This window comes from Sus scrofa, chromosome X (assembly GCF_054392235.1).
Source record: "Sus scrofa isolate SSC_HxYL_T2T_F1_AM1 chromosome X, Sscrofa_HxYL_maternal_Yorkshire_Landrace_v2.0, whole genome shotgun sequence".
Taxonomy (NCBI): domain Eukaryota; kingdom Metazoa; phylum Chordata; class Mammalia; order Artiodactyla; family Suidae; genus Sus; species Sus scrofa.
This window is the reverse complement of record NC_139401.1, coordinates 133,688,571-133,715,805: the sequence shown is the minus strand read 5'-3', so window position 1 is coordinate 133,715,805 and position 27,235 is coordinate 133,688,571. Positions and strand designations below refer to the sequence as shown.

General features: G+C 37.2%; 1 protein-coding gene and 1 long non-coding RNA gene across 9 annotated transcripts in view; one reads left to right on the top strand and one right to left on the bottom strand.

Annotated features, from left to right (window-relative positions):
• Positions 1–27,235, bottom strand: part of LOC110257716 (uncharacterized) — a 152,800-nt gene that overhangs the window by 68,910 nt on the left and 56,655 nt on the right. The window lies entirely within an intron of this gene.
• GABRA3 (gamma-aminobutyric acid type A receptor subunit alpha3) overlaps positions 1–27,235 on the top strand; it is a 226,616-nt gene that overhangs the window by 192,861 nt on the left and 6,520 nt on the right. For 4 of the 7 annotated variants that reach the window (XM_085007137.1, XM_085007135.1, XM_085007133.1 and 1 more), the window contains 2 exons: positions 4,940–5,092; positions 15,248–15,459. In XM_085007137.1, the coding sequence (XP_084863263.1) occupies positions 4,940–5,092; positions 15,248–15,459 (365 nt within the window). The remainder of the gene's footprint in view (positions 1–4,939; positions 5,093–15,247; positions 15,460–27,235) is intronic. The other 3 variants (XM_085007138.1, XM_085007134.1, XM_021079999.2) reach the window with 1 other exon arrangement.

The following is a 27,235-nucleotide window of genomic DNA, read 5'->3' as shown; positions in this document are numbered from 1 at the left end:
AATATTATTAACTCACATAAATGTATATTGTTTTCATGTAACTATAAATTATAAGTGATCGTTTCTGAATTGTGATTTGCATGTCTATGTGGACTCCAACATATTCATGGGAAGCTGAGCTAGAGAATGACTCATAATCTGTAGATGTTCTCTTTCGTAGGAGTGGATTTCTTTCTGAATGGTGTCAGTTCTGAACAAGACTTAATCCTAAATAGAGAGCTCCTGTTCTTTGCTGCAGCTTCAAACATGTGTTAAATAAATGAATGAATTTGCTAAAAATTTATAGCTAGTTGCTCACACTGTTCCCTATTTCAGCACTGATTCCATTTTCCCTCATTTAGAAAGTTTTACATTAATATTTTAAAAGGGGCGTTTGAATGTATGATCTTGGTTTTGCATCTTTCCTAGAAATTTGATCATTTTTCAGAAAAACTGTTTCATTACTGTCATTGTATATATTATTCCTTTAGACATGTACCATGTGTAAATGAACACAAAGAAAATAAGAGCCCAGCGAGTGCATTTTAACCGATTGTGAACACCACTTTGTGAGCGTGGTCATTTTGCGTGGATAACCGCCACTGGAGGAAGGTTATACTGGAGCTTTGCTGTTGGCTTCAGCTCCGCTTTGGGCCGGGCCTCTGCATGTATTCTTTTGTTTGCCAGAGTCGAGGGCAGCTTTCCGAGGTTTGGTTCCCTGTGCCGCTGATGTACACTGCTGACTGCACGTTTGATTAGGCAACTTTGGTGGCAGTGGACCTGGTATCACCTGCAAGATTCATGCATTCGTGGCTGTAAGTTCTGTCCTTTCTTTTGTGCTAGTTGACCCAAATGATCTGGCTGTGCCACCACCTGGAGCATTCCCCAGGAGAGGAGAGCAGTGCTCCTCCTGGGGAATACCTAAAAATATGGATCTCTGCCTTTTGGTTTCTTTCTACCGGAGAAACCATAGAGTCAGAAGTATCTTCTACGTGCGGTGCTGAGCTGGCCTAGAGGAAGGAAAAAGGGACAAAGTGAAACCACTTCTGTTATCCTTCTAATGTGGCTTTTCTAGGGTTTCAAGCCCTGGGTGGGTGGATGTTTCAGCTTTACTGTTTGGATCTGGGATTTTAACTCTTTGGTGGTTAGTTGTCATGTGACAAGTTTGTAAGGCGAGTGTGGAGAAAAAGAGAACAAGCCAGGTGTTCAGGCAAAGAGAAGAAAATTTATTCAAGTGAAATGGAGAGGGTGACTGATCCTTGAGAAGAGCCAGCTCCCTGCCCTTCTGGCAGGGCCTTCCCATACCCTGCAGATGGGAAATTGATTCCCTGAGGCGGGGGGGGGGGTTAGTTTATCTTTCTCCTGCCACTGGACTCTGGTGGTCACATAGTCATGAGAAATTTGGAGGTGTTTCATGGTAGGGTGGTCTGCTAATCTTGAGAAAGATGGAGGTGTGGGTCCCACGGTGAGTGGGAGAAGGGTCTTGCAGTCTTGGGAAAGTTGGCACCAGCAGTGAAAACAGGATGTCACTTGAGCAAGGTGGTCAGTCTCATGGATCAGGATAATGAGCCATTTTCACAATGAGCCCCCATATAGCCCCTAACATTCCAGCCTTTTTAATTTAGGATAAGGGCCAAAGATCAATCTTCCGCAGCTGCTTCCTGCTGGACAGGGGCATCGTGGGGGTGAGATAAGAAAAGGCTGGAATGTGCATCAAGGGGGTCTATGTGGGCTCAGAGCTTTTGATAATTCAAGCCAGTAAGAAGTACCTCATGGATAGTTTGGTTGGTGAAGGCTTGTAAGCATTTCTAAAGAAATTTTGAAAGAAGATGCGTTAAACATGGGACGAAAGTTAAAATGAAAGTAAGGAAAAGGACTGGGCTTAAAAAGGGTAGGACCCATGGCATCCAATTTATTTAGCCAGTTTTTCCATGAATTACTGAGGTGTCTAATAAGGGAGGGAAAATAATTTCTGAGTACGGGGTTTGTGGTAGGGAATTGACCTAAGAGAAAAGGGTGTACATACACATGTTCAAAAGGACTGAGGAAAGACGGGGTGGGGTGGGACGTGGTGTAGCCCTAATGTGAGCCAAAGCCGTGAGAAGAAGTTTGATCCATGGCCTTTGTAATTATAGAGAGAGTTTGGTTAGGTGCATTTTGAGAATAAATTTTACCTTTTCTGCCTTTCCTGAAGATTGAGGTCTGTAAGGAATATGCAGCTTCCAGGGTATGCCTAGGGACTGGGCTACCTCATGGATACTAGTTGGGTTCGTTAACTGCTGGCCCATTATTGGATTGGAAAGAGGGCGGGAGGCCAAGGGGGGCGGGTATGATTTCTCCTATGAGAAACTGTGTTACCTCCGAGGCAGTTTCCTTGCAGTACTTGCGAAAAGGGTGTGTTGATCAGAGATTAGAACAGACTAGGAAAGTTCCTGAAAAACATCATATACTAATAATCTTTAACCCACAGGCCATTATTATGCTCAGGGTGCCTCATCTTTAGCTTATGGGTGATTGTGTTTACAGTGTAACTAAGGCAGGGAGAAGGACAAGTAAGGACTCTAGGCTGTTCAATTTCAAAGTATTCATTTCAAAATGAAGCATAAGGAATATAACTTTTCTCTCAGGGGTATGAGGTGCCTACATATGAGGTACAACAGCAGTCCTCTTCCACCATGTTGCTGATGATGTTACATCACTTTCTTTGCTTCTTTGGAAGAGAGACAACAAAATACAAATTGAAGGAAAGAAGGACAGAAAAGGAGAGGTTTAAGAAAATATATTGTTATTTAAAACTGGCTAATTTGATAAGTTTTTGAAAAGTCCACTTGCGCTTTTCTTTCAGATCTATACAATATAACTTATATAAAATATATAATAATCATAAATATAAGATATTTTACATGATCAGATATAGGATTAATAGGAAGGAACTCAGGACTGTTAAGACTAAGATGGGGAATGCAGGAATTCCCCAAGCTAATTAAAGTCCAACTGTTGTTATAAATAAATCTTCAGTGCCTTCTCCGCTGAGAGAAAGAGTGAACAGAAGGACAGGGAAAGAAAGGAGTAGAAATGGACACAGACAAGAGAGACGGGCAGAGGGAGGAAAGCAGGGGACTGGGTGGGGAACAACGAAATAAAATGATTGAAAAAGAAGCAGAGAGAAAGAAAAGAAACTCCAATGTCATAATGAAGAACATATTCTATAATTTTATATCAGAATTCTTTGTTAAATTTAAAATAAGCCTCCTCATATTTTTTATGTTCACATAAACATCTAGAATGTGAATACACACACAATATGGATTGCATATTGAGAGAGAGCAGTCAGTAATGATGTTAAGGGTTTTGATCTGTGCTCCTGAGAACTGCCGTACCATAAACCGAGTGGTTTAAAACAACAGGAATTTATCATCTCCTAACTCTGGAAGCTAGAAGTCTGAAACCAAGGCATTGAGTGGGTTGGTTCCTTCTGGAGGTTCTGAAGGAGAATTTATTCTGTGCCTTTTTCCTCTAGCTTCTTATAGTTCCTGGCAGTCCTTGGCATTCCATGGTTTGGGCATGCATTGCTCTAATCTGCTTTGTCATCTCATGTTTCCCTGTGTGTGTATCTCTTCTTTCTATAAGAGGGCATCAGGGAGTTCTCTTGTGGTGCAGTGAGTTAAGGATATGGCATTATCACTGCTGTGGCTCGGGTCACTGCTGTGGTGTGGGTATGATCCCTGGCCTGGGAGCTTCCACATACCGCAGGTGTGGCCATCAGACATAGTGGATTAGGGCCCATCTTAGTCCTTTAGGACCTCATCTTTAGTTATATCTCCAACAAGCCTTGTACTAAAGTAGGTCACATTTTGAGGTACTTGGGGTTAGGAATTCACTATATTTTTCCAGGAGACACAATTCAACCCATAGTAAGTAGGAAGCCCAGGTAGAAAATATACATTGTGGAGTTATTAGAGTTTAAGATATTATTTAAAGATACAGGCCTGGATGAAAATGCCAAGGGAGTGAGACAGGTACAGGTACTGAGTCCTGACCTCCTCAAACATTGAGAATTTAAAGGAACCAGCAAAGGAGATTGGAGAGGTCATGATGTAGGAGGGAAACCAGAAGAACATCATGTCCTAGAAGTTTGGTGAAGAGATTCCTTTCAGGAGGATGGAGTGGTCAATGTATATGATGCTGCTAACGAATCCAGTAAGACTGATAATTATTGTACTTAACAACATGGGGTAATAATTAGTACCTATTTTATGTGGTTGGTGGGAGGGTATAAAATTACTACTACAAAAACACTTGAAGTTTTTTGGTACATAACAGTTCAATAATTGTTCACTTTTATTTTCAAGAGGGGTGATGTGGGCCAGCCCATATCATGCTATGTGAATTTTTGGTTTTAACCAATAAATCCATTCAAACAGCAGAGCATAGTTGTTAGAAAGCATAAGCAGTGGAGCAAAACCATCTGGCCTTGAATTCAGGCTCTACGACTTACTATGTGGATAACCTATAAATTGCTCAGTCTCTCTTTGCCTCAGTTTATTTTGACCCATAAATGAATATAATAATAATACCTACTTCACAGGGTTGTTGTGAAGATTAAATACTTTAAGAATGTTAAAGTTCTAGAAGAATGCCAATCACACAGCAAATTTTACAGAAGAGATTATTATTATTTACATGAGGACACTAATATAGTTGAATGAACTTGTGTCAGAATTGCTCTGAGCAAGCTGTGTTGTTACACTGTTAGCCTAAATTTTCACCAAAAAAAAAAAAAACCCATCTCTGCATTACTTCATGATCATTAAAGAGATCTGATTATGTGGATCTGAGAGGTGCTGGAACATCTCATTTTGAGTATAAGGTTAAGGAGCTTGGTGAATTGAATTGGAGCCCACCTTGAGCCAACAATATTTATTTGGCTGCGTAATGTCTAATTTTACTCTTTCTCCAGGAGAATATGTTGTCATGACAACCCACTTCCATCTCAAGCGAAAAATTGGCTATTTTGTGATCCAAACCTACTTGCCATGTATCATGACTGTCATTCTGTCACAAGTGTCTTTCTGGCTCAACAGAGAGTCTGTCCCTGCCCGCACGGTCTTTGGTGAGTGCTGTTTTATGGAAAATAAGGGGGAGTACATTTGCAAAGTGTTATGCTGGGCAGTCACAGTAGGGGTAAGGAAGATGGAAAAATTGTTCCTGGGAGCAACACCTGAGCCCTGCATTAGTAACTAAGTCCTTGAATCCTGGCGTTTCCAGCAACTGATTTCTTAAAAAGAAGTGGGAATAAGAAGAGTGTTGGAGTAGTAAAATTTATTGAAATGCTTCCTGTCTCAGTCAGGTTTGCTTCAGAACCTGGAGAGGGACAGAGACTTCAGTGAAAAGGAAAGGAAATTTTAGTGAGCAGAGCTGGAGAAAGTGAAGGGTGGGAAACTAAGCTGAAAACAGATAAGTGGATTGGGGGCTTTTTTTGACCTATTTTTTATATGACCATCTGAGTTTCCTGCTTCTTCTCTAACCTTTTTGAAGGTATCTAATATTCAGTAAGAGTTACACAAAGTTTGAAGGTTTTTACAATAGTACTTACAATTAAAGAAACGTTCTTCAATATGAATTTACTGTTCTTTTATATATTTGCATATCATTAGCACTTTTCCCTGGAGACTTAAAACACATAAGTCTTTAAAACATTTTCAGAGTTCCCTTCGTGGCTCAGAGGTTAGCAAACCCGACTAGGATCCATGAGGATTCAGGTTTGATCCCTGGCCTTGCTCAGTGGTTAAGGATCTGGTGCTGCTGTTGGCTGTGGTGTAGGCTGGCCGCTGTAGCTCCTGGGAACTCCCATATGCTGTGGGGGTGGCCCTAAAAAGCAAAAAATAAAAAAAAATTCTGCCTGGTTTTTTTTTTTTGTTGTTGTTGTTTTAGGAGATAAACATTAACTAATTCTTTTAATCTACTAAACTGTCTTGGATATGCTGAGGAATCACACAGATGGCTGATTATCCTACCAATGTTCTGAAGCTATGCTGTGTAGATCTAAGATAGTAAGTGATTTTTCAATAATAAGCATTTTAGGTCAGGTACAAGAGGAGACAATAGTGGAGAAAGAGAAAGAATAACCTGTAAAGTAGGAACAAATTAAAAAGACTAGAAGGGTGCAAAATCATGGAAGTCAAGAAAAGCGAGTGTTTCAAGAAGCAGGGAGTAATCCTCTGGGGTGAATTCTATATGTTCAGGTAAAATGCAAATAAAAACTGTTTGTTGGGTGTCATGATATGCATGGTTGTTAGTGATTTGAAAATAACAGTTCTAGTGAAATAGGGAAAGCAAAATCTGCATAGGAGTAGGTTAAAGATGCCCAATTTTGGAAATATAACAAACTAGATATACTGAAAAATCTTCCTTTACAAAATCCTAAAAAAAAAGAAAAAGCATAGAAAACATTTTTTTTTGATATTTTAGCTCACAATAAATCCTCAGCAGCCCAAATGGACTAAAGAACTGAAAACTGGAATGCTAACCACATGAGCTGATATTGTAGAAGGAAAATGGAAAGATAGACTACTGACCTTGGTAAATAAGAGTTTGAGTTTTAATATTACACCAGAAAGGCTTTGAGCCTGAATGAAATTAAGGTTTCGAACTAGGACTGTGGTAGTAATGGCCTCCAAAGATAGCCATGTCCTTATCTCTGAAATTTGTGAATGTTATCTTTTATGATAAGAGGACTTTGCAGATTTGAACTTAGTCCTTGCATTACCTGGATAGGCTCTAAATGCAACCACAAATGTCCTTATAGAGTGAGGCAGAGCGATATTTGGCTGAAGGCAATATGATGAAGGAAGCAGGAGAGATTTGAAGATGCTATGCTTTGAAAGAGGAGGAAGGGACTCATGAGCCAATGTGACTCTAGAAGCTGGAAAAGGCAATGGATTCTCCCTCTAGAGCCTCCAGAGGGAGTAAAACCCTGCTGACACCTTGAATTTAGCCCAGTAAAAGTGACTTCAGACTTCTGGCCTCCAGAATTGTAAGAGAATGTATCTGTGTTGTTTTAAGCCACATAATTTATGATAATTTGTTACATAAGTCATAAGAAACATATAAAAGGGTTCACCTCCATAAATCTAATACTATTGAAGGGTTATGACCTTCATGCAAAAGAGCACTACAAATACAGGGAGATAATGAGGAAGCATATCTATTTTGGCATGAGCTCTATGTAAAATATAGGCTTCCTTAAAAATTTATTTTTTAACTCGGCCTCACATGAGTTTAGAGTTCATATTTATAATACTAACTGCATTGATGTGAGAGCCTCCAAGATAAAATATTAATTTAAAATTATGCAGAATTTTTATGTAAGGACAAAGAGCCAAGGATAGCCAGTATCCTCCTAAAGAAGAACAAAATGGAGGAACTTGTCTGTAAGATGTAGAAAATGATTAAAAAGCTATAGTAATTAAGACAGTGTGTTATTGGTACAAGGTAAAGAAAAATAAATGAAACACTATAGAGGGTAAAAATAGACCCACAAATATGAAAACCTGACTTATGACATAGATGACATTGCAGAGAATTAATTTGACATTCATCATGGTCTTTCTTAAATATAAAAGCTAAAAATATAATGCTCTTAGAACTCAATATAAGGCAATATATTTGCAACCTTTGGAAGACAGAAATTCCTTAGTGCACAAAAAAAGTAATAACAATGAAGAAAATAAGTAGGAGTAGCCGTCGTGGCACAGCGGAAACAAATCTGACTAGGAACCATGAGGTTGCAGGTTCAGTCCGTGGCCTCCCTCAGTGAGTTAAGGATCCGGCGTTTCCCCGAGCTGTGGTGTAGGTCGCAGACATGGCTCGGATCTGGTGTTGCTGTGGCTGTGGCATAGGCTGGCAGCTATAGCTCAGATTAGACCCCTAGCCTGGGAACCTCCATATGCCACGGGTGCAGCCCTAAAAAGCAAAAATAAATAAATAAAAAGAAAGAAAGAAAAAAATAAGTATAAATTAGACTTCATCAAAATTAAAACTTTCCATTCATCAAAGGATAACATTAAGAAAATGAAAAGGCAAGCCACAGACATAGAGAATATATGTTTTATATGTACGGATCTGACAAAGTCTATGGAGCTCCTACAATTTAATAATGAAAATACAAAGAATCCAATTTTAAAAAATTAGAAAAAGGAAAGAACAGACCTTTCATGAAGAATATATATAAATGCCCATAAGCACATGAAAAGATACTTAACATCATTTTATATCAAGAAATGCAATTTTTGGGTCTTTTTTTTTAAATCTTTTTTTTTTAGGGCTGTATCTGTGGCATATGGAAGTTTCCAGGCTAGGTGTTGAATTGGTGCTACAGCTGCCAGCCTACACCACAGCCACAGCAACATGAAATCCCAGGCACATCTGCGACCTACACCACAGCTCACAGCAATGCTGGATCCTTAACTCATTAATTGAGGCCAGGGATCGAACCTGCGTCCTCATGGATGCTAGTTGGGTTCATTACTGCTGAGCCACAACGTTAACTAAGAAACGCAATTTAAAACCACTTGGAAACATCACTTTATAAACACTAGGATGGCTAAAATTAAAAAGAGTTGACAATTCCATATATTTGTGACATTGAAAAGCAATTAGGATTTTCATACACTTCTAGTAAGGATATAAAATGGTACAACCACTTAGGAAAAAGAGTTTGGCTCTTATAAAGTTAAAAATACATTTACCCTAAAATCTAGGTATTTCACTCCTAGATATGTATTCATGTGAAATGAAAACATATATCCATAAAAGGCTTTACAAGAATATACATAACCACTTTATTCATAAAAGCTCCAAACTGGAAAGCATAGAAATGTATATCAATGAGTGAATATTGTAGTATATTCATAGAGTGGAATAACAAATATTGATTTATATTAAAATATGGTTGAATATCAAAAATTATGTCAAACTAAGAAGCCAAACACAAAATAGTACGTAATATATAAATTTTATTTATATGAAATTCCAAAACAGGCAAAACTAAGCCATGATATTAGAGACCAAAAACCAAAGCAGTGCTTTCCTGTGGGATGGTGGATTGAGTGAAAATGGGCATATCTTGATTGGGGTAGTTACACATTTATGTACATATGCTCATTTTGAAATGTACAAACTTAATTTTATTGGATATAAATTATAACCCAATTAAAAAATACAGACCTATTGGGACTCTAGATATTTGAGTTATCAAACTTTCAAAATAGCTGTGATGAATGCGTTTAAGTAGGTGAAAGAAACATGAGAATTCTAGCATGTAAATGATGTGGGGGGAAAGAGGGAGCATGCATGAGAGAGCAAACACATTTGGAATTCTAAAACTGGAAAAAACAGATTAAAAACTCAGTAGTTTAGATAAGATTGAAGGGAGAACTCATGAACTGGAAGAAAATACCTAGACAAAAAATGTAGAAAATGCATGAGGGAAAAATGACATATATGATTTATTAAGAAGGTTGAACACAGAAGTAATTGTTAACTCAGAAGGAGAGAAGTAAGCAAATGTAGCAGAAGCAGTTTTTGGAGAGATAATGGCAGAATGCTATCCAAACCTGATGAAGGACATAAAAGCACAATTATAAAAGCCCTATGAACCCAAGTAGGATAACTTAAAAGACACACAAACAGATACATTATAGTGAAACTTCTGAAAACAAAGGAAAAAAATCTTAAAAGCCGCCTGGGAAAAAGTACACTGACTTATTTATTTATTTGTTTGTTTGTTTGTTTTTAGGGCCACACTCACTGCACATGGAAGTTCCTAGGCTAGGGGTTGAATTGGAGCTACAGCTGCTGGCCTACACCACAGCCACAGCAATGGAGGATCCGAGCCACATCTGCAACCTACATCTAATGGCAATGCCGGATTGGATCCTTAACCCACTGAGTGAGCCCAGGGAATCAAACCCTCATCCTCATGGATCCTAGTCAGGTTCGTTAACCACTGATCCATGAAGGGATACCAGCTGAGTTTAACAGAAACAATAAAGACATTTATAGACAAAAGAAAAAATGTCCACCAAATATTCATTCTCATTAAATCCTCACCAACAGGAGTTCTTCAAGCAAAAGGAAAAATATCCTAGAAAGTAGGTTTAAGATACATTATAAAAGGGGAGTTCCTTGCTCCATGGGATAAGGATCTGTCATTACCGTGGCTATGGCATAGGCCAGCAGCTGCAGCTCCAATTCAACCCAAGTTCCTACCCTGGGAACTTCCATATGTCATAGGTGCGGCCCCTTAAAAAAAAAAGCAAAAAATAGATGCATTATAAAAGAATAAAAATAATATGTAGATAATGCTAAATGGCTACTGAATATATGATAATGGCTTATAGGGTATACATATATTTAGAATAAAAGACTAGACCACAGTAAAATCTATGTAAGTTGAGATGGGATACATGGAGATAAAATGTCTAAGGACTTTTATTGTCAAAGAAATGTGTAAAAGTAGCACTTAATACTTAATTTTTATAAATCAAAGATTCATGCAGAGTGAAACTATCATATGTCTGATGGGAATGTCAAATATTACAACCACTTAAGAAGCCATTTTCTTATATAAGGTTAAATATATGCTTACCATATAATTATGCAGTTCCATCCCTGGGTGTTTACCAAGAGAAGTGAAAGCATATCCTCACACAGACTTATGCAAATCATCCTAGCAGCTTTATACGTAATAGTTGAACATTGGAAGCAGTCCAGATGTCCATTAATAGGTGAAGAGATGAACAAATTATGCTATCTCAATACAGTGGAATACTACTCTGAAATTAAATAGATTCATCCACATGAATGGACCTAAAGGATATTTTTTTGGGTGTACTTATGGTGATATCTCTTTATTTTTAGTTTTTTCAACTGAAAAACTAGTTTATTTTTAATATATTAGTTTCAGGTGTATATCAGTGATTCAGAAGTTTTTATAGATTATCCATTTAAAGTTATTGTAAAATATTGTATCTATTCCCTGTGCTATACCTTGTATCTTATTTATTTTATACATAGTAGTTTGGACCTCTTAGTCCTCTACCCTTATCTTGCCCCTGCCCTCTTCCCCACTGTTAACCACTAGATTGTTTTCTATACCCATGACTATGTTCATGTTTTCTTATATTAATTTGTTTGTTTTACTGAACCTAAAGGATATTAGGCTGAGTAAAGGAAGCCAGACATAAATGAATGCATACTATGTGATACTTATATGAAAATCTAGTGAGAAAAACTTAAACCATGTTGAAAGAAAGCAGAGCAGTGGTCACTTCGGGCCAAGGATGGGATAGAATGGTCACTAAGGAATCTTTGGGGTGACTGAAGTATTCTGTAGATGATACCTAAGAGAAAATATGGAGAGGGGTATCACCAGCTAGTAGAAGTCTCAGAGAATAGATTTCACAAGACTATGATATAATGGTCTAAAGTGTACCAGAGTATCTAGACAAAGTTCTCAATGCTACTAAGCAGGATCTGCTTGTAAATCTATTCTAAGTTGTGTCTGATAAGCACAAGCTCCCGATCCCTCCCACTCCCTCCGCTTCCCATCAGGCAACCACAAGTCTTTTCTCTAAGTCCATGAGTTTCTTTTCTGAGGAGATGTTCATTTGTGCTGGATATTAGATTCCAGTTATAAGTGATATCATATGGTATTTGTCTTTCTCTTTCTGACTCATTTCACTCAGGATGAGAATCTCTAGTTCCATCCATGTTGCCGCAAATGGTATTATGTCATTCTTTTTTATGGCTGAGTAGTATTCCATTGTGTATATATACCACTCTTCCGAATCCAATCATCTGTCGATGGACATTTGGGTTGTTTCCATGTCCTGGCTATTGTGAATAGTGCTGCAATGAACATGCGGGTGCATGTGTCTCTTTTAAGTAGAGTTTTGGAACTTTGTCTAGATACTCATGCTACAACAGAACAAAGGGTGGGGAAAAAATGTAATTGTAATGTATACATGTAAGGATAACTTGATCCCCTTGATGTACAGTGGGAAAATAAAAAAAAAAAGAAACTAAGTAAAGAGAAGAAAAAAGTGTACTAGAGATAAGGAAAATATGGACCCCTGCCTCTTGAGCACTTGATTCTGAATGATCAACCACCTTTCAAGAAGTGAAATAGCATACACAAAGGGAGAGTTAGGTTTCAGTTAAGATCAAGAGAGATGTGCATTCAGAAAAGGGGTTGAGGAGATGGGTTTATTTGCTGGTTATAGAGCAGCAGAGTTGGAGATTAGAAGAGTCTGGGAGAAATGGGTTATAAAGAAGGAATGGGGACTGGGTCATATTCCATAATGTACTTTGTAAAACAGGATTAAGCCTGACTGATAATGAATGACAAAAATCCTTATCTTTGTGGTAGTGTCTGAGCTCAACAGGTAGATGAAATATTATTAATTCTGATTATCTTCTGGTGAATGCTGTGGTCTGAAATGTTTTAATTTTCCTACCCCCAGGACCTAACTTAGTAAGGCAGTTGTAAATGCTGGACAAAAGAAGAGAGCAAGAACTATATTGTTGAGGAGTTCCCTGGTGGCTTAGTGGGTTAAGTACCTAGCATTGTCACTGCAGTGGCTTGGGTTACCACTATGATGCAGTTTCAGTCCCTGGCCCAGAAACTTCCACATGCCATGGGTGCACCCAAAAGAACTATATTGCTGAATTATAACATCATTCCTATAAGAAAAATACAGTACTTACTCTGATGGGAACAAATGTGTTGCATTGCTATGGGCTATAGGCTGGGCAGAGCAGTTCTACTCATGACATATACATTAGGGGCCTACTCTTTGCAAGGTATTGTGTTCAGAGTTGAAAAGATTGAGATGGATTATCCATGGTCCCTGCTCTCAAGCAATTCTAGTTGGGTGGGACAGACATGAATTACTACAGAAGCATACTAGACTTTTAGAAGTCTTCAAAGGAAGTGAGGAGAGCAGTGACAAAAAAACTTGCAGACAAGTATTGCAAAAGAAGCACCAAGTGGCAAGCCTGGATCTCTTTTAAAATGCCAAAGCTCTTGTCCAACCATGAAGTGCACCAAATGCTTGATTAAAGGTTCTACTAGCTCTGACTGGTTCAGAGTTCTTCATAAGATGACAATTCTAATTAAGCCTCAACAGACTAGAGTTCTAAACATCTCTACTGGGATATGGCTCAGAAACACTTTTGTTGCAGTATAGTTCTCTTCATCCATGCTTTGGTGATGCTACGAATGTGCCAGGGTGGACAACTGCATTTGCTGATAACCATACATGAGATAACTAATTTCTTCCGTAAATTATTTTTGCTCAGTGTGATCAGAGGGTTATTGAGTCTTGGATCCATTCTCAGAGCTTACTAGGCTACAAATTCAGAAGTGTGTTATGAAGTGCTAGCTGTGTGGCTGATTCCTGACAGGGCTTAAAATATGCTAATCAGTCTTGGTTAACTCTCTGCCTAGCTTGTGCAAAGGTGCTCCTTTAGGGTCTGCCTGTTGAAACTGTATTAAGTCTTTTCCAGTCTGGATTTTAATTTATATAGTAAATGTGTACGTAAGGTACTCAGGGAATCAAGATATGAAAGGAGGCTCCAGAGGCTGTAGCACACATGGTTGACTCTCTGAGTAGAGTTAATATTTAATATGCCTTATCTGCTTGCTTTTCTATATAACACCTCTCACCCCATTAGGACTTCCTTTCATGCCCTGCTTGAATTAGGCTCACCAGGCTCTCATTCCCCATCCTCTTGAGTAATCCAACACTCAGAAGGAGGTTCTGACTATTCCTTCTTCCTCAATTCTGGAAGACTTTGGGTATACAACTGATTCTAGGGGAGACTGTATAGAATATTCATAGATGGGGAGAATGAAGGCAAGGAGAGATTAGGGAAATTGCCCAAGATACAAAGCAAGTTAAGTGGCAGAACTCAGGACTTCTAGCTTCTAGTGTAGGTATTCAAGACTAAAATACTATTACTAATAATTATAAAATTACCATTATATTATTTAAAAATATTATAATTATACTACTATAATTAATTATATAACTATGACCATACTATTGTTAATAACAGTAAAAATAAGAGTAATGTTAATTATAGAAGCTTCTATTTATTGAGGGATTATTCTGTGCTAGATATTGTGCTGTGGGCTTTATAAACATCATCTTATGGATTCCCCAACAAATCTCTGAGTCTGGTATCATCACACACATTTTGCACATGATAAAACTGAGGCTCAGTAGGGTAAAACACCTTGTTCAAGGTCATTTTACAAGTAGGTGGGATTGTTAGAGTTTTAGTCTGAGTTTGACTTTAAGCTCTTATTGTTAAGTACAACACTGTGTATAGCTCATAGGTATATCTAAAATATGAAGAAATTAGAAGAAAAATGTTAATAGAATTTAAAAGTAAATAAAAGAAAGTCTTAAATTTAGGTTAATAAATGCTACCAAGAGAAAGAATCAATTGGTTTAAAAGCAAGCTCTGGCTTGGCAACAATTCATAAGAAATAGATGATATAATGATTTTGTTTGTCCACAAATTCAATAGGACTTAGACTGTGATGCAGCTAAAGAACCATTTTCTACAGTTGTGTTATTAGGAGAATATCATCCACAGTAAGGGAAGTGAAACTCCTACCAAGATCAGACCATGTCCTGAGTCTTGAGGTCTCTTATGGTCTATTCAGAAGAGAACTACCAGAATGGGGAAGGAGGAGAAACAAAAGAAGGAACTGGCCATATTCATTCAGGAGATGAATAGACTCATGAGGAACCATGGCTACACTCTCCAACTCTAAAAGGAAGGAGCAGGCTTTTCTTTACTGTGTCACCAGAGAGAACTACGAGATCATTCACTGGGTTTGGAGTTAAAGGAAGACAGGTTTTAATTTACAAGGTAGATTTTTCTAATTAGAAAGCTCTCTTACGATGAAATAGGTTACCTAGTCTTCAATGGAAATTTTTAAGCAGAGGTTAGAGGACAACTTTTAGTACTGCTATACTGGAGATTCCTATTCCTGTGATAGGTGATATGGGGTGGTTACTAGGTAAAACCATTCTACTCTGACATTCTAGGGGTTTTTTGTTTGTTTGTTTTAAAGGGGCCATTTTTAGTGGGGTTTATTTTCTCCTTTCAACTAGGAAGTGGTGATCTTGTCACGTATGCTCTAAATGTCTTTCAGTGGCAGCTGCTTCTCATTTTTCTCTCTCCCCAGGTGTCACCACTGTTCTCACCATGACCACTTTGAGTATCAGTGCCAGAAACTCCTTACCTAAAGTGGCATACGCGACGGCCATGGATTGGTTCATAGCCGTCTGTTATGCCTTTGTATTTTCTGCGCTGATTGAATTCGCCACTGTCAACTACTTCACAAAGCGCAGTTGGGCTTGGGAAGGCAAGAAGGTGCCAGAGGCCCTGGAGATGAAGGTAAGACACAGCAATAGTGGGGGCTGGGAAGCACTCCCTGAGAGAACTGTATTGAAACCAGGAGTGGGCAGCCTGCAGCCTGTGGGAACTGGCCAGGGCTGTGTGCTATTCACTGGGGTCATCAATCCAATTCTCAACTGGAGTGCTTCTTGGCAATGTGGAGTGTTTGCTGGGGACAAAGAAAAGAGGGTAGGTATCATGGAGGGCTGATATCTTATGGTGAGGGACCAAACCTAAGTGTGATACTACTGAACCCAAGGGGAACCAGTTGTACTTACAAACTCACCCAGAAGAGTGGACTTATCCTCAACCCAGAGAACAGTCTCTAGGCCACTTCTGCCTCTCTCTTTTCCAGTATGTTCCCATTATGATCAAACAAAAGTGATCATCATTCCTTCTATGTCTTTGCTTATTTTTTATTTTCTACCTGGAATGTTCTTTTCTTATTTTCTTGCCTGATAAAGACCCAGATGAAGTGCTATTTTCTCCATAAAACCTTTCCAGAATTTCCAGATAGCTTTAGCTTTTGTTGGGGTTGGAGGAGGGTGCTCATGATATTAAAAGCATTTATTTGTATTAGAGTTATTTGCTTCCTCGCTAGACTGAACTTCTTGAGGACAAGGGTTTGTCTGCATTCTTTCTAACTAGTTAGTATCCTTGCACAGCATTTGACACATGGTAAAAGCTGAATTAATGTTAATTGGATTAGTAAATGGATGAGAAAGAAGAAAAAAGAGAGGGGGAAAAAAAGAACCAATAAGCCACCTAGAATTGGTAGAAAAGAAAACATGAATACAGTGAAATCAAAATTATTATCATTGGATAGTTTAAAGAGTTCAGATTCCTTGCTCTAGATGAAGGCTATCAAAAGATGCTAAAAAAGAACCTGGCAGATGTGGTCCCAGAACCATTCTAGTATTCTTTGAAGAATCATGAAGAAGAGAAAACATAATGAAGATTTTTCAAACTAGAGGAAAATATAGATTCCATAGAATATAGATTGACGAGTTAGAAACATTTTATAATAGATTTCAACTATTTATTTAGATAGAATTTATTAACTCTTTGCTATAAATTATGAAGGAATAAGTATGTTTTTACTTATTCCATCTACTTTACCATAGGAATTTGTTGGTTGATTATTATAATTAGTCTAGTTGTTACCTTTGTATCCTTAAAATGTGTTTACCAATCTAATATTTGATTTATCAGTTATGAACAGGGTCTATTGATTCTTCACCCACTCCAAGATATAAGGAAATTACTATACTTATCCTACCCTCACCTTCTCTCTTTACCAGTCCCTGTTATTTCCCACCTTTTCTTATATTATTTCTACATCAAGTTTTATAGCATTTACTTGCTTTTATGCAGCCATAATTTCTATAGTTGATTAGTCATTGTTCTACATTTAAATAGGTTCTTTTCTCAAAAGAGCCCTTTTATCCATTTTTCCATTCATTGCTTAGTTACTTCAAGGTTTTACATTTCTTCATAACAACATTCAGTGCTAGAACTGAGTATATCAGTTAGTGTCTACGTGGACATCATAAAAGAGGATGTGACCTATAATTTGTACAACAGCTCAAAGAGAATTCAAGTAAAAACACAAGACAGATAAATTTACACATGGAAGATAGTAGGAAATACAGTTCCCATACAGTTTTTCTTAAAGAAATTTAAGACCAGCCTGAGAAGCTCTCATATAATAGGGGGGCTTGATTTTATGACCTGGAAGTCCATATAAATGTGTCTTTTATTTACAAATTCTAGTAAAAGGATGTATCTTGATCTATCTGTATGAATTTTTCCTAGGAAAGCATGTTGCCCTTTAAGCCTATAGAATTCATAACTGTCTTTGTTTTAGGAGAGCTTTCACAAAACACATATTTTCTCTCTCATCTTCCTAGAAGCATAGATTATACGTGTAGTAGAACTTTGTCCTTCATATCTACCAATTTTTTGTCTTTTTTTTTTTTTTTTTTTTGCCTTTTCTAAGGCCACACCCATGGCACATGGAGGATCCCAGGCTAGGGGTCGAATCGGAGCTGTAGCCACCAGCCTACACCACAGCCACAGCAACACGGGACCCGAGCCACATCTGTGACTTACAGCACAGCTCATGGCAATGCCGGATCCTTAACCCATTGAGCGAGGCCAGGGACCAAACCTGCAACCTCATGGTTCCTAGTTGGGTTCATTAACCACTGAGCCACGATGGGAACTCTCATATCTACCATTTTTCTCAAATAATTTCTGTTATTTTCCATTTCATTTTTCTCAAGTCTATCTTCTATGTCTCTGACCATTTTTACCAGTGTCTAATCACCTTCTTTTCTATAGTAGTATTATTTTCCCTTATATTAATTTTATGATTTCTGCTGACATTTTTTTCAAGTGTTCTGTGTTTGTTGTTCTACAAACCTATATTGGTCATTTTACCTCCTCTTTGTAACATATTTTGCATCAGTACCATATTGGGTTTTTTTCAATTATTACTTGAAGTTGTATTAGAGGAGTTGTTTACTCATGCTGCTATATTATGAAAGTATCATTTTGGGAAGGGACTAAGAAAATGAGTAGGATAGTAGTGAGTAGTTGAGAGTAAACAGTTGAAAGTGAGTAGTTTGAGTATCATATGTTATTTACATATAAATTCTTATAAATAACTCACAAGAATTTCCTCCATATATGGTGCAGTGTGTGTTTCTGTGTGTTTATGTCTCTCTGTGTGTAGAATTGTATCCTTTAATTTTTCCATTTTCTGCCTCCTCTGATACTATGTGTGATCCAATAGTATTACAGGATATTTTAGCTACCAGACTAAAAATTGATTTTTTTTTCAAAACAGAGCTTATTTGTTTTCTCTTTCAGGTCCTTCCACTCACTTTTTAGGACTCTATTTTTGGCCCAAAATCTAGAACAGTAGGCATCCTTAGTGTATTCTTCACCCTGATACAATTTTACTGTATTAGAAGCCCTTACTTTTGGGGATGAGGGTTAAAAATTCTAAGTTCTTTTAATTTTCATCAAAGATGGAGTTTTGGTTTTTATATCTCATTTTCCTTACAGAGAAGAAAAGGAAGGAAAAATATCCTTGCTATGACATATTAAAATGAAATGTAACCAAGATTATATTATTAAACAGATGGTTTAAGAGCAGTCAGCAGCAACCACTGATATCAAGTCTGAGTTCACTAAGAAGAAATAATGCCAAACTAACCTTGAGAAAATGTATGAAAAGTGTACTAGACTGGTGGAACAGGAAATATATAGACTTTATCAAGATGTCCAACTAACTTTTTAAAATTATGTCTTAAGAAGAAAGAGCAGTTGAAAAAAATGGTATGATTAAGCCGATGTAGTTGGTTGACCAGTTGAACTCAAATAGAATTAACTGATGGATGACATCAACCTGAGTGGATGTTCCTATGGTAAGCCACAGGGCTTTATCTTTGACCCTTCCTTTTTAAATGCTATCATCAGTGACGTAAATGAAAATATATAATTTAGGAGATTCAGATTTGCAATCTGGCATTAATGAATGTTGGTTGAAGAGGAGTATCTTTTGAATTAGAATCAAAGAGAATTTCTGAAGTTTGAAAGAAAAGGATGCAATTAAAACAGTAACATTTGCTAAATGCAACAAATTCTTATACATAGATTCCCCCAAAATGAGTTCTGGGGTAAAAAATCTTAGCAGAAATTGCGTGTTATAAATAAGATGCTGGGATATAGGGAAAATCAATTTAATAAGCTCTGGTGTAACTCTTGAAAGGCCAAATTTAACTCAAGTCTGAATTAGGAATTACCTAGAACAAGTGAGATGATAAGCCCTTTTTATTCTGTACAGGTTGAGCTATGTTTAAATATACTGTTCCAGTTTGGTTACTACAATGGAGAAAGGATAGATGCCTTGAGGGAATGATGATTGCTAATTTAAGATACTGAAAGGCAGTCATAGATATCTTGTGCAAAATCTTAATAGGCTTGTTTTTTATGGCTAGGAATAGGTACAGGGGTAATTTGAAGTTAGAGGACTAGAATAGATTAAGAGACTTTACATGTAGATGTCAAAAATGATGACCATTTATCCAATTCCAGAAGTGCTAAAGATGAAAAAAGAGAACAAAAAGAATTGTCAAGCTCTTCTGCAAAGATCCTGATCTCAGACTTCCTCAGTCCCTCTCCATAGTCAATCTATTTAAGTTATTGAAAGGATGGTGATTATGAGATTTGAATTTAAAAAACCTATGGAATGCATAAAAATGGATCTTTAATGTGAAGGTGCTATGCTTTGACTGCTACAATATTAAGGAACTAAGAGAACTATTGACACAGAAAAAAATGAAGTGCATTGAAAGTAAAATTAGTGGAATTTAATAAATTAATTATTTCTTTTCCCTCCTTTAGAGAGACATCTTAAACCTTATTTGCTTCATAAAGCCAGAATGGGTGAGCACAAAACTGTTAAAAACTAATGTAAATGATTAAAAAATATATTTCTGATCTCTACTGTAATCAAGGATTAGATAAAATGTGAGGTGGGGGGAATAAAGGAAAGGAAACTAAGGTATAGGCAGGAACAAAACCTCATTTTCAAATGAAGACAAATGACTACCTTATAATAGCACTCTGAAAAATAGATTAACTGTGAGCTTCTGAGGAACAACTACATGTTTTATTACCACTTCTTTTAAAAAAACTCACTAAAATGAGGTAAAGAAATAAAATAGGTATAAGTCCACAAGTACCAGGAGAACTAGAGAAGGGATTTCAGTCAGACAAGAGATTGTAATGTTATTTTTTAGAAAAATGAATGTTGAAAGAAAGAATAAAAACTGATTTATCAAGCTGGAGTGAGATAGAACCCTAGAGAAATTAAGTATTTGAGGTACCTGGTACCACAGACAAATCACAGGGGTGCAATTAGGGGGACTGGCTACAAGTCTATGTACAGAATACTCTAGACCCCAGAGCCTGCCCAAGATGTAAAATGTCTATAGCCAGATATATACTTTCCTGAAGAACAGCATAAGTTTCTCTTCTAGAGGAGCTGAATGTCTCTAGAGAAAATACCTTTACATACTGGCATTTGGAGTATCCCATAAAATGACCTCCTTCCAACCAATCTTCTTAAATCATAGTTTACCAATCAACAAGCCTAGCTCAGGTACACTGAGCATACAGACATCTTTTATGTTGCCAAATAATATTTGGATACCATGGATTACCAAGGTGAAGTTTGCAATGTGAAAGAGAGAAGTAGTTCAAGTTTTTCTTGGCTCCTCCTTATATTTTCTAGTTCTTTTCTGAGGGTATCTGCATTACTGTTCATATCTTCTCTTAATTCCTTCAGTATTTTCACTATTTCTCTTTTGAACTCCAGGTCTGTCTGACTGCAGAGATCTGTTTCATTGTGACACAACTTAGAATAGATTTACAAGGAGATCCTGCTGAATAGCATTGAGAACTATGTCTAGATACTCATGTTGCAACAGAAGAAAGGGTGGGGAAAAATGTAATTGTAATGTATGCATGTAAGGATAACCTGCCCCCCTTGCTGTACAGTGGGAAAATTAAAAAAAATATATTAAAAAAAAAGAAAGAGAGAAGTAAAGATTTTTTTTAAAAAAATCTCATCTTGGCAAGAACAGAACTAATTTAGGGAATTAAAGAGAATTTAAGGAAAACAAAAGTAAATTGTCTCTTATATTTGTAAATATATCATACATAAAATAAGAATGGAATGCTAATATAGAAGGAAACCAGAGAATAAGGAAGAGCTCTTGAAATGAAAAAGAATTTCCAAAATAAAAATTTTAATAAAGAGGTGGGAAAATAAACTGAAGAAAATCTCCCTGCAAGTAGGGTAAAAAGGAAAAAAAAAAGGAGAATGTAAAAGAAAAGGTTAAGGGACTTAGGGATGAATCCAGGAAGTTCATCTAACTCAGAAGCTACAGAATGAGTAAACAGAGAGAGAAAAGTGAACAAAGGAAATTAACAAAGAACTAATACAGGACATCTTTACAAATGGGAAGTATGAGCTTCCAGGTTGAAAGTGTCCTCATAGGCGCACATCATCTTGAAATTTTAGAAAACTAGGGATAAATGATAGTCTAAAGAGCTTCTAAAAAGACAGTAAGTGTTATATATACAAAGAAATGATTACCAGAATGGCATCAGACTTCTCAGCTACAGTGGATGCTGGAAGACAGTGGAACAGAAAAACTCAAATCTGAAGGACAAATTATTTTCAACCTTGAATCATATGCCTAGCCGAAGTATGAATTAAGTAGAAAGGTATAGTACTATGGTTCGACCTGCAATAACTTCCCATATATTCCACCTTAGGAAAATACTGGGGCGTATATTCTATTAAAACTCAAAAGAGTTGAACACAAAAGAGAAATACATTGGATCCAGACAAGAGGATATCCTATAGAGGAGATAGATTAAGGGAATTCCTAAAAAGAAAGCTATACATCAATTAAACCTGGAGAGGAACCAGTGCAGTTTGTAGCAAGAAACTAGAGATATTTATCTAGTCATTTATAATGATGTTAGCACTGATTATGGCTCAAACTAAAAATATTGTTATAATGTTATTGGTGCATGGAGGAAGGGTTCCATAAGTGAGGTAAATCATTATCATGAAAAGATGAATGGTTTTGTATAAAACCGATAGCAGTATAAGCATGTTATTTAGAAATATAGAAATAACTATTAGAGGTATTAGGTAAGAGAATTAAAAATAATTATGAGTTACTGGATAAAGCTGGGTACATGAGGGTAAGGGTTTCTTGGTTTTCATTATGTTTTTACATTTATTTTTTAACTATGTTCATTATTACCTTGATTACATTTTGAATATTAAAAATAATAAAAGCAGATTAAAATAAATAAACCAGTTCACTTAAAAAGATAATTATTATTCTTAGAACTGCTTTTAAAATATTCATAAATTCTTACCAAATTTTTGGAAACACATTAATTTTAGGCTCTTTTTCTTATTTTCAAATAAGAATATTTTAATGCTCTAGAATTATACTTTATCTTATTTTCATTAGAGAAAATACTTAACTTCCATCCATAGCATGGAGAAGCTTAGTTTCTTATCATTAATGGCTTTTAAACATTTGGGGCATTCCTACAAAAATAGCCACAAATCGAGTTATTGCTTGGTATTTTCTCTCTGGTGTGATGATATTCACTGTGAGTTAAGTCTGGTGGCCTTCCCACCCTATTCTACAGTAGGCATGAATGCTCTTGCAACAGTTATACTCTATCACTGGTGAATAAGTTGAAATACAAGCAAACAGGGAGATCAGGCAAGATGGCATAATAGAAAGACCCTGAGATCACCTCCTCTTATGGGCATACCAAAAATCACAACTATTTGTAGAAACAACATTGATTTAGAAGGCCAGAACCTACCAGAAAAGATCTACAACTAGAGGTATAAAGAAGGAACCACAGTGAGATGTGAAGGAAGGGTGAAGTCCTGATATAGTCAAGTCCCATATCTTTGGGTAGGTGATACACAAATGAGAGAATAATTTCAAATGCAGAAGCACTCCCAAAGGAGTCTGAGAAGTCTAAGCCCCATGTTGGGCTCCCCAGCCCAGGATCCTGCACCAGGAATATGAGCCCCCAGAGCATTTGGTTTTGAAGGCTATTGGGACTTACTTTCAGGAGTCCCAGAGGGCTGGGATAAATAGAAACCAGCTCACTCTGGAGACACAGGCACTGGTGGCAGCCATTTTGGGTAAATCATTCTACTAGGTGGATGGTGATGCTAGCAAGCACCATTGTGGAATCCTCCTTCTAGCTTATTAGCCTCAGGACCCAGCCCTGCCCTGACCAAACAGCCTATAGGCAAAAGTGCTGAGACACATCAGGCTGAGCAACTAAATGGGCATGGGCATAGCCCCACCCATCAACAGACAGGCTGCCTTAAGAGCCCCTGATCCCACAGCCACCCCTCAAAATGGTTCTGCCTACCACCAGGCCAGGGACCTTGTCCCACAAACCAGTGTGCAGGCACCAGAACTGGAACCCCCAAGGACAGCCAGCCAGAAAGTCTGTGACCCAGCTCCACCCACCAGTGGGTAGGCACCAGCCCCAGGATCTTCTAGGCTCTGGCCCCACCCTCAAGTGAGCCTGCTCTAGTCTTGGGACCAGCCTCAACCACCAACAGACAAAAACAATTAACAAAATAGCAGTAAGAATGTACACATCAGTAATTACTTTAAATGTCAATGGACTAGTTATCAAAAGACATGGAGTGGCTGAATATATATACAGAAATAAGACCCACATATATGTTGCCTACAAGAGACCCACTTCAGTTCCAAACACACACACACACAGACTGAGGGGATGCAAAAAGGTATTCCATGCAAATGGAAATCAAAATAAAGCCAGGGTAGCAATACTTACATCAGACAAAATAAACTTTAATAAAGACTGTTATAAAAGAATGGACATTACATAATGATTAAGGGATAAATCAAAGAAGAAAATATAACAATTGTAAATATATATGCACCCAACATAAGAGCGCTCAATATATAAGGAAAATGTTAATGAACATAAAGAGAGAAATTGACAGTAATGCAATAATAGGGGACTTTAAAACCCCACTTACATCAGTGGACAGATACCCAAACAGAAAATTATCAGGTAGACACTAGCCTTAAATGACACATTAGACCATATGATCATATGCTAGGCCACAACACAAGCCTCAGTAAATTTAAGAAAATTGAAACCATTTCAAAGCATCTTTTCTGAGCACATTATAAGATTAGAAATCAACTACAAGAAAAAATGAAACTGTAAAAACCAAACACATGGAGGCCAAAAAATATGCTACTAAACAACCAATGAATCATTGAAGAAGTCAAAGAGGAAATAAAAAACACACCTTGAGACAAATGAAAATGAAAACACAGGGATATAGAATCTTTGTTGGAGATGTAGCAAAAGCAATTCTAAGAGGGAAGTTTATAGCAATAAAAGCCTACCTCGGGAAACAAGAAAAATCTCAAATACGTAACTTAACCCTACACTTAAAGGAGTTGGAGAAAGACAAACAAAACCCAAAGTTAGTAGAAGGTAGAAAATCATAAAGACCAGAGAAGAAATAAATGGAGAATTAAAAAATTTTAAAAAGTCAATGAAACTAAAAGCTGGTTCTTTGAAAAGATAAACAAAATTGATAAACCTTTAGCCAGATTCATCAAGAAAAAAAAAAGAGAGTGGGCCCAAATCAATACAATCAGAAACAAACAAAAGTTACAACTGACATTACAGAAATACAAAGGATCATAAGAGAATACTGCAATTAACTGTATGCCAATAAAACAGCCTAGAAGAAATTAGCAAATTCCTAGAAATGTACAATTTCCTAAGACTGATCCAGGATGAAAAAGAAAATATGAACATACCATTACCAGTACTGAAATTGAATCAGTAATTTTTTAAAAAGTCCCAAGACAGAAGTCCAGGAACAGGTGACTTCATAGGTGAATTTTATAAACATCTAGAGAAGAGTTAACAACTACTCCAAAAAATTTCAGAGGAAGGGACAATTCCAAACTCATTCTATGAGGCCACCATCACCCTGATACCAAAACCAAAGATATCACAAAGAAGAAAATTGCAGGCCAATATCCCTGATGAACATAGATGAAAAAATCCTCAACAAAATACTCGTAGACTGACTCCAATAATAAAATAGAAGGATCATACATCATGATCAAGTGGGATTTATCCCAAGGTTGCAAGGATCTTTCCTTATCTTTACTTGGCCATTTCCTGAGGAAACTACTTCCTCAGCTGCCATTGCAGGTGGAAGACACCCTTCCATTTTTTCCTTGCTGCTTCCAAGTCATTACCTACTCCTTTACTTCATGCAAACTGCTTTGTGCTTTGGTGCTCATCCTATCTGGCTATCTTGCTCTTTGACTTCATCATTTTATCAACATTATTTTCTCCTGTATGCTCATCTTTATATAGGATTTTTACAATTAGTTTACATTATTTGGAACTTCAAGTTCTGTCTTTGTTTTTCCTTTGAAGACCCATCTGACATTAGAAATTAGAATTGAGCCTGTAGCCAGTTTTAACAAATGAGCTCTGGGTTGTCCCACCTGTCAGGCACTGCTTCTGTTTCCACCACTAGGTGAGGGCTTTGGAATGAACTAGTCTGATTACCTGAATACTTGTTATAGTGGGTTTTTTTGGGGGGGGTTGTTTTGTTTTGTGTTCAGGAAGACTATAAGTGTTAAGCCAGCCAATGGTATTAGTATCTTGGAACTGTGACTTGATATCTAAAAATCTCATAATAAACTTCATTATGGACACATGAGGTCAAATGTTCTATACGGCTCACCATCATGTCATCCCTGCTCAATGCTCAGATTGTTTCCTCTGTGGTTATTTAGCTTCCCCTCAGCTTTTACCTTTATACTCTACTGCATCTTTTTCCAAATTTATCCTCCTACCCCTCCCCTCATAAACTTTCCTTCACTTCCCTCAGGAACTCCTGTTCATTGTGCTTCTTCACTGAATAACTCCTATCTTAACTGAGACTTCCTTTTCACTGCCTCCCTGTTTGGCAGAAGCTATTATTCTTCTCACTCCCATTTTCTAGAAGTGTAGTTCACATCCTCTTAATCCTCAATATTGCCTTCAGACTTAATCTTCCATTCTTTTACACAAAATATGTCACCATTGAAAGTCCAGATCTTTGCTTGGATTCTCATCTATTAGGATTTCCTGTTTTTATTTTACTTCGTTGATATTTTTCTGTTCAGTCAATTCCCCATATCTATCACTAGCCTCATTAAGTTAGCCCCTTAATTTTATTCCTCTGCTTTTGTGTCAACCATGCATTCTCTGCCCATCAGCCAGAGTGACCACTCATATTTGCAAAGTAGAAAATTTTTGCTCAAAATACTTTAATGGCTTCCCACCACAGTTAAATCAAAATCCATAATTCTTACCTTTGATTTTGGAGCCTCACAAGATCTGGTCCCCAGATCTGTGATGCTAACTCTTACCATCATATCATTTTGTCCACATTAATTCCACTTAAGTCACACTGGTCTCCTTGATGATCTGTGTACAAATTACTATCATTCTAACCCCAAAGTGCTTTGTCACTACTGTTATTTGTCTCTGGAAGTTTTGTTGTTCTGATCTTTTCATGGCTTGCTTTCTCATTTTATTCAGATATTTCTTCACCTTCTCAGAGAGACTTTCTCTGAATAGCTTTCATCATCCTTCTCTGACCCTGCCCTGCTTTATACATTGCCATTATTTTATACATTATCTATACTTCTCACTTCTTGACATTACATTGTTGTATATATTTAGTCACTTCCACATTTATTATGTACCCCCTGCATTCACTGGAATGTGAGCTTTTGAGGTCATGGGCCATGTTTCACTATTTACTGCTGTACCCCCAGCACCTAGCACAGAGCCTGCCATGTTGTAGACATTCAGTAAATACTTAACAAATGAAAAAATAACCTTTGTAGCATTTCAAAATCCATGATTCCTTCTGTTCTCTTGCTTTGCTACCCAACCTTGGCTGCATGGTGCATCACTGCAGTCACTCGTCAGCACCTTTGACCTCCTCCATCACTTCAATACAACTCCTCTACTTCTCTCTCAAAAAATTCCACAGCCATTGATGGATTAGTGACATACATGAAATTATATATTTGAATTCTGCTGGTCCTTCAACTCGTGCCTACAATCC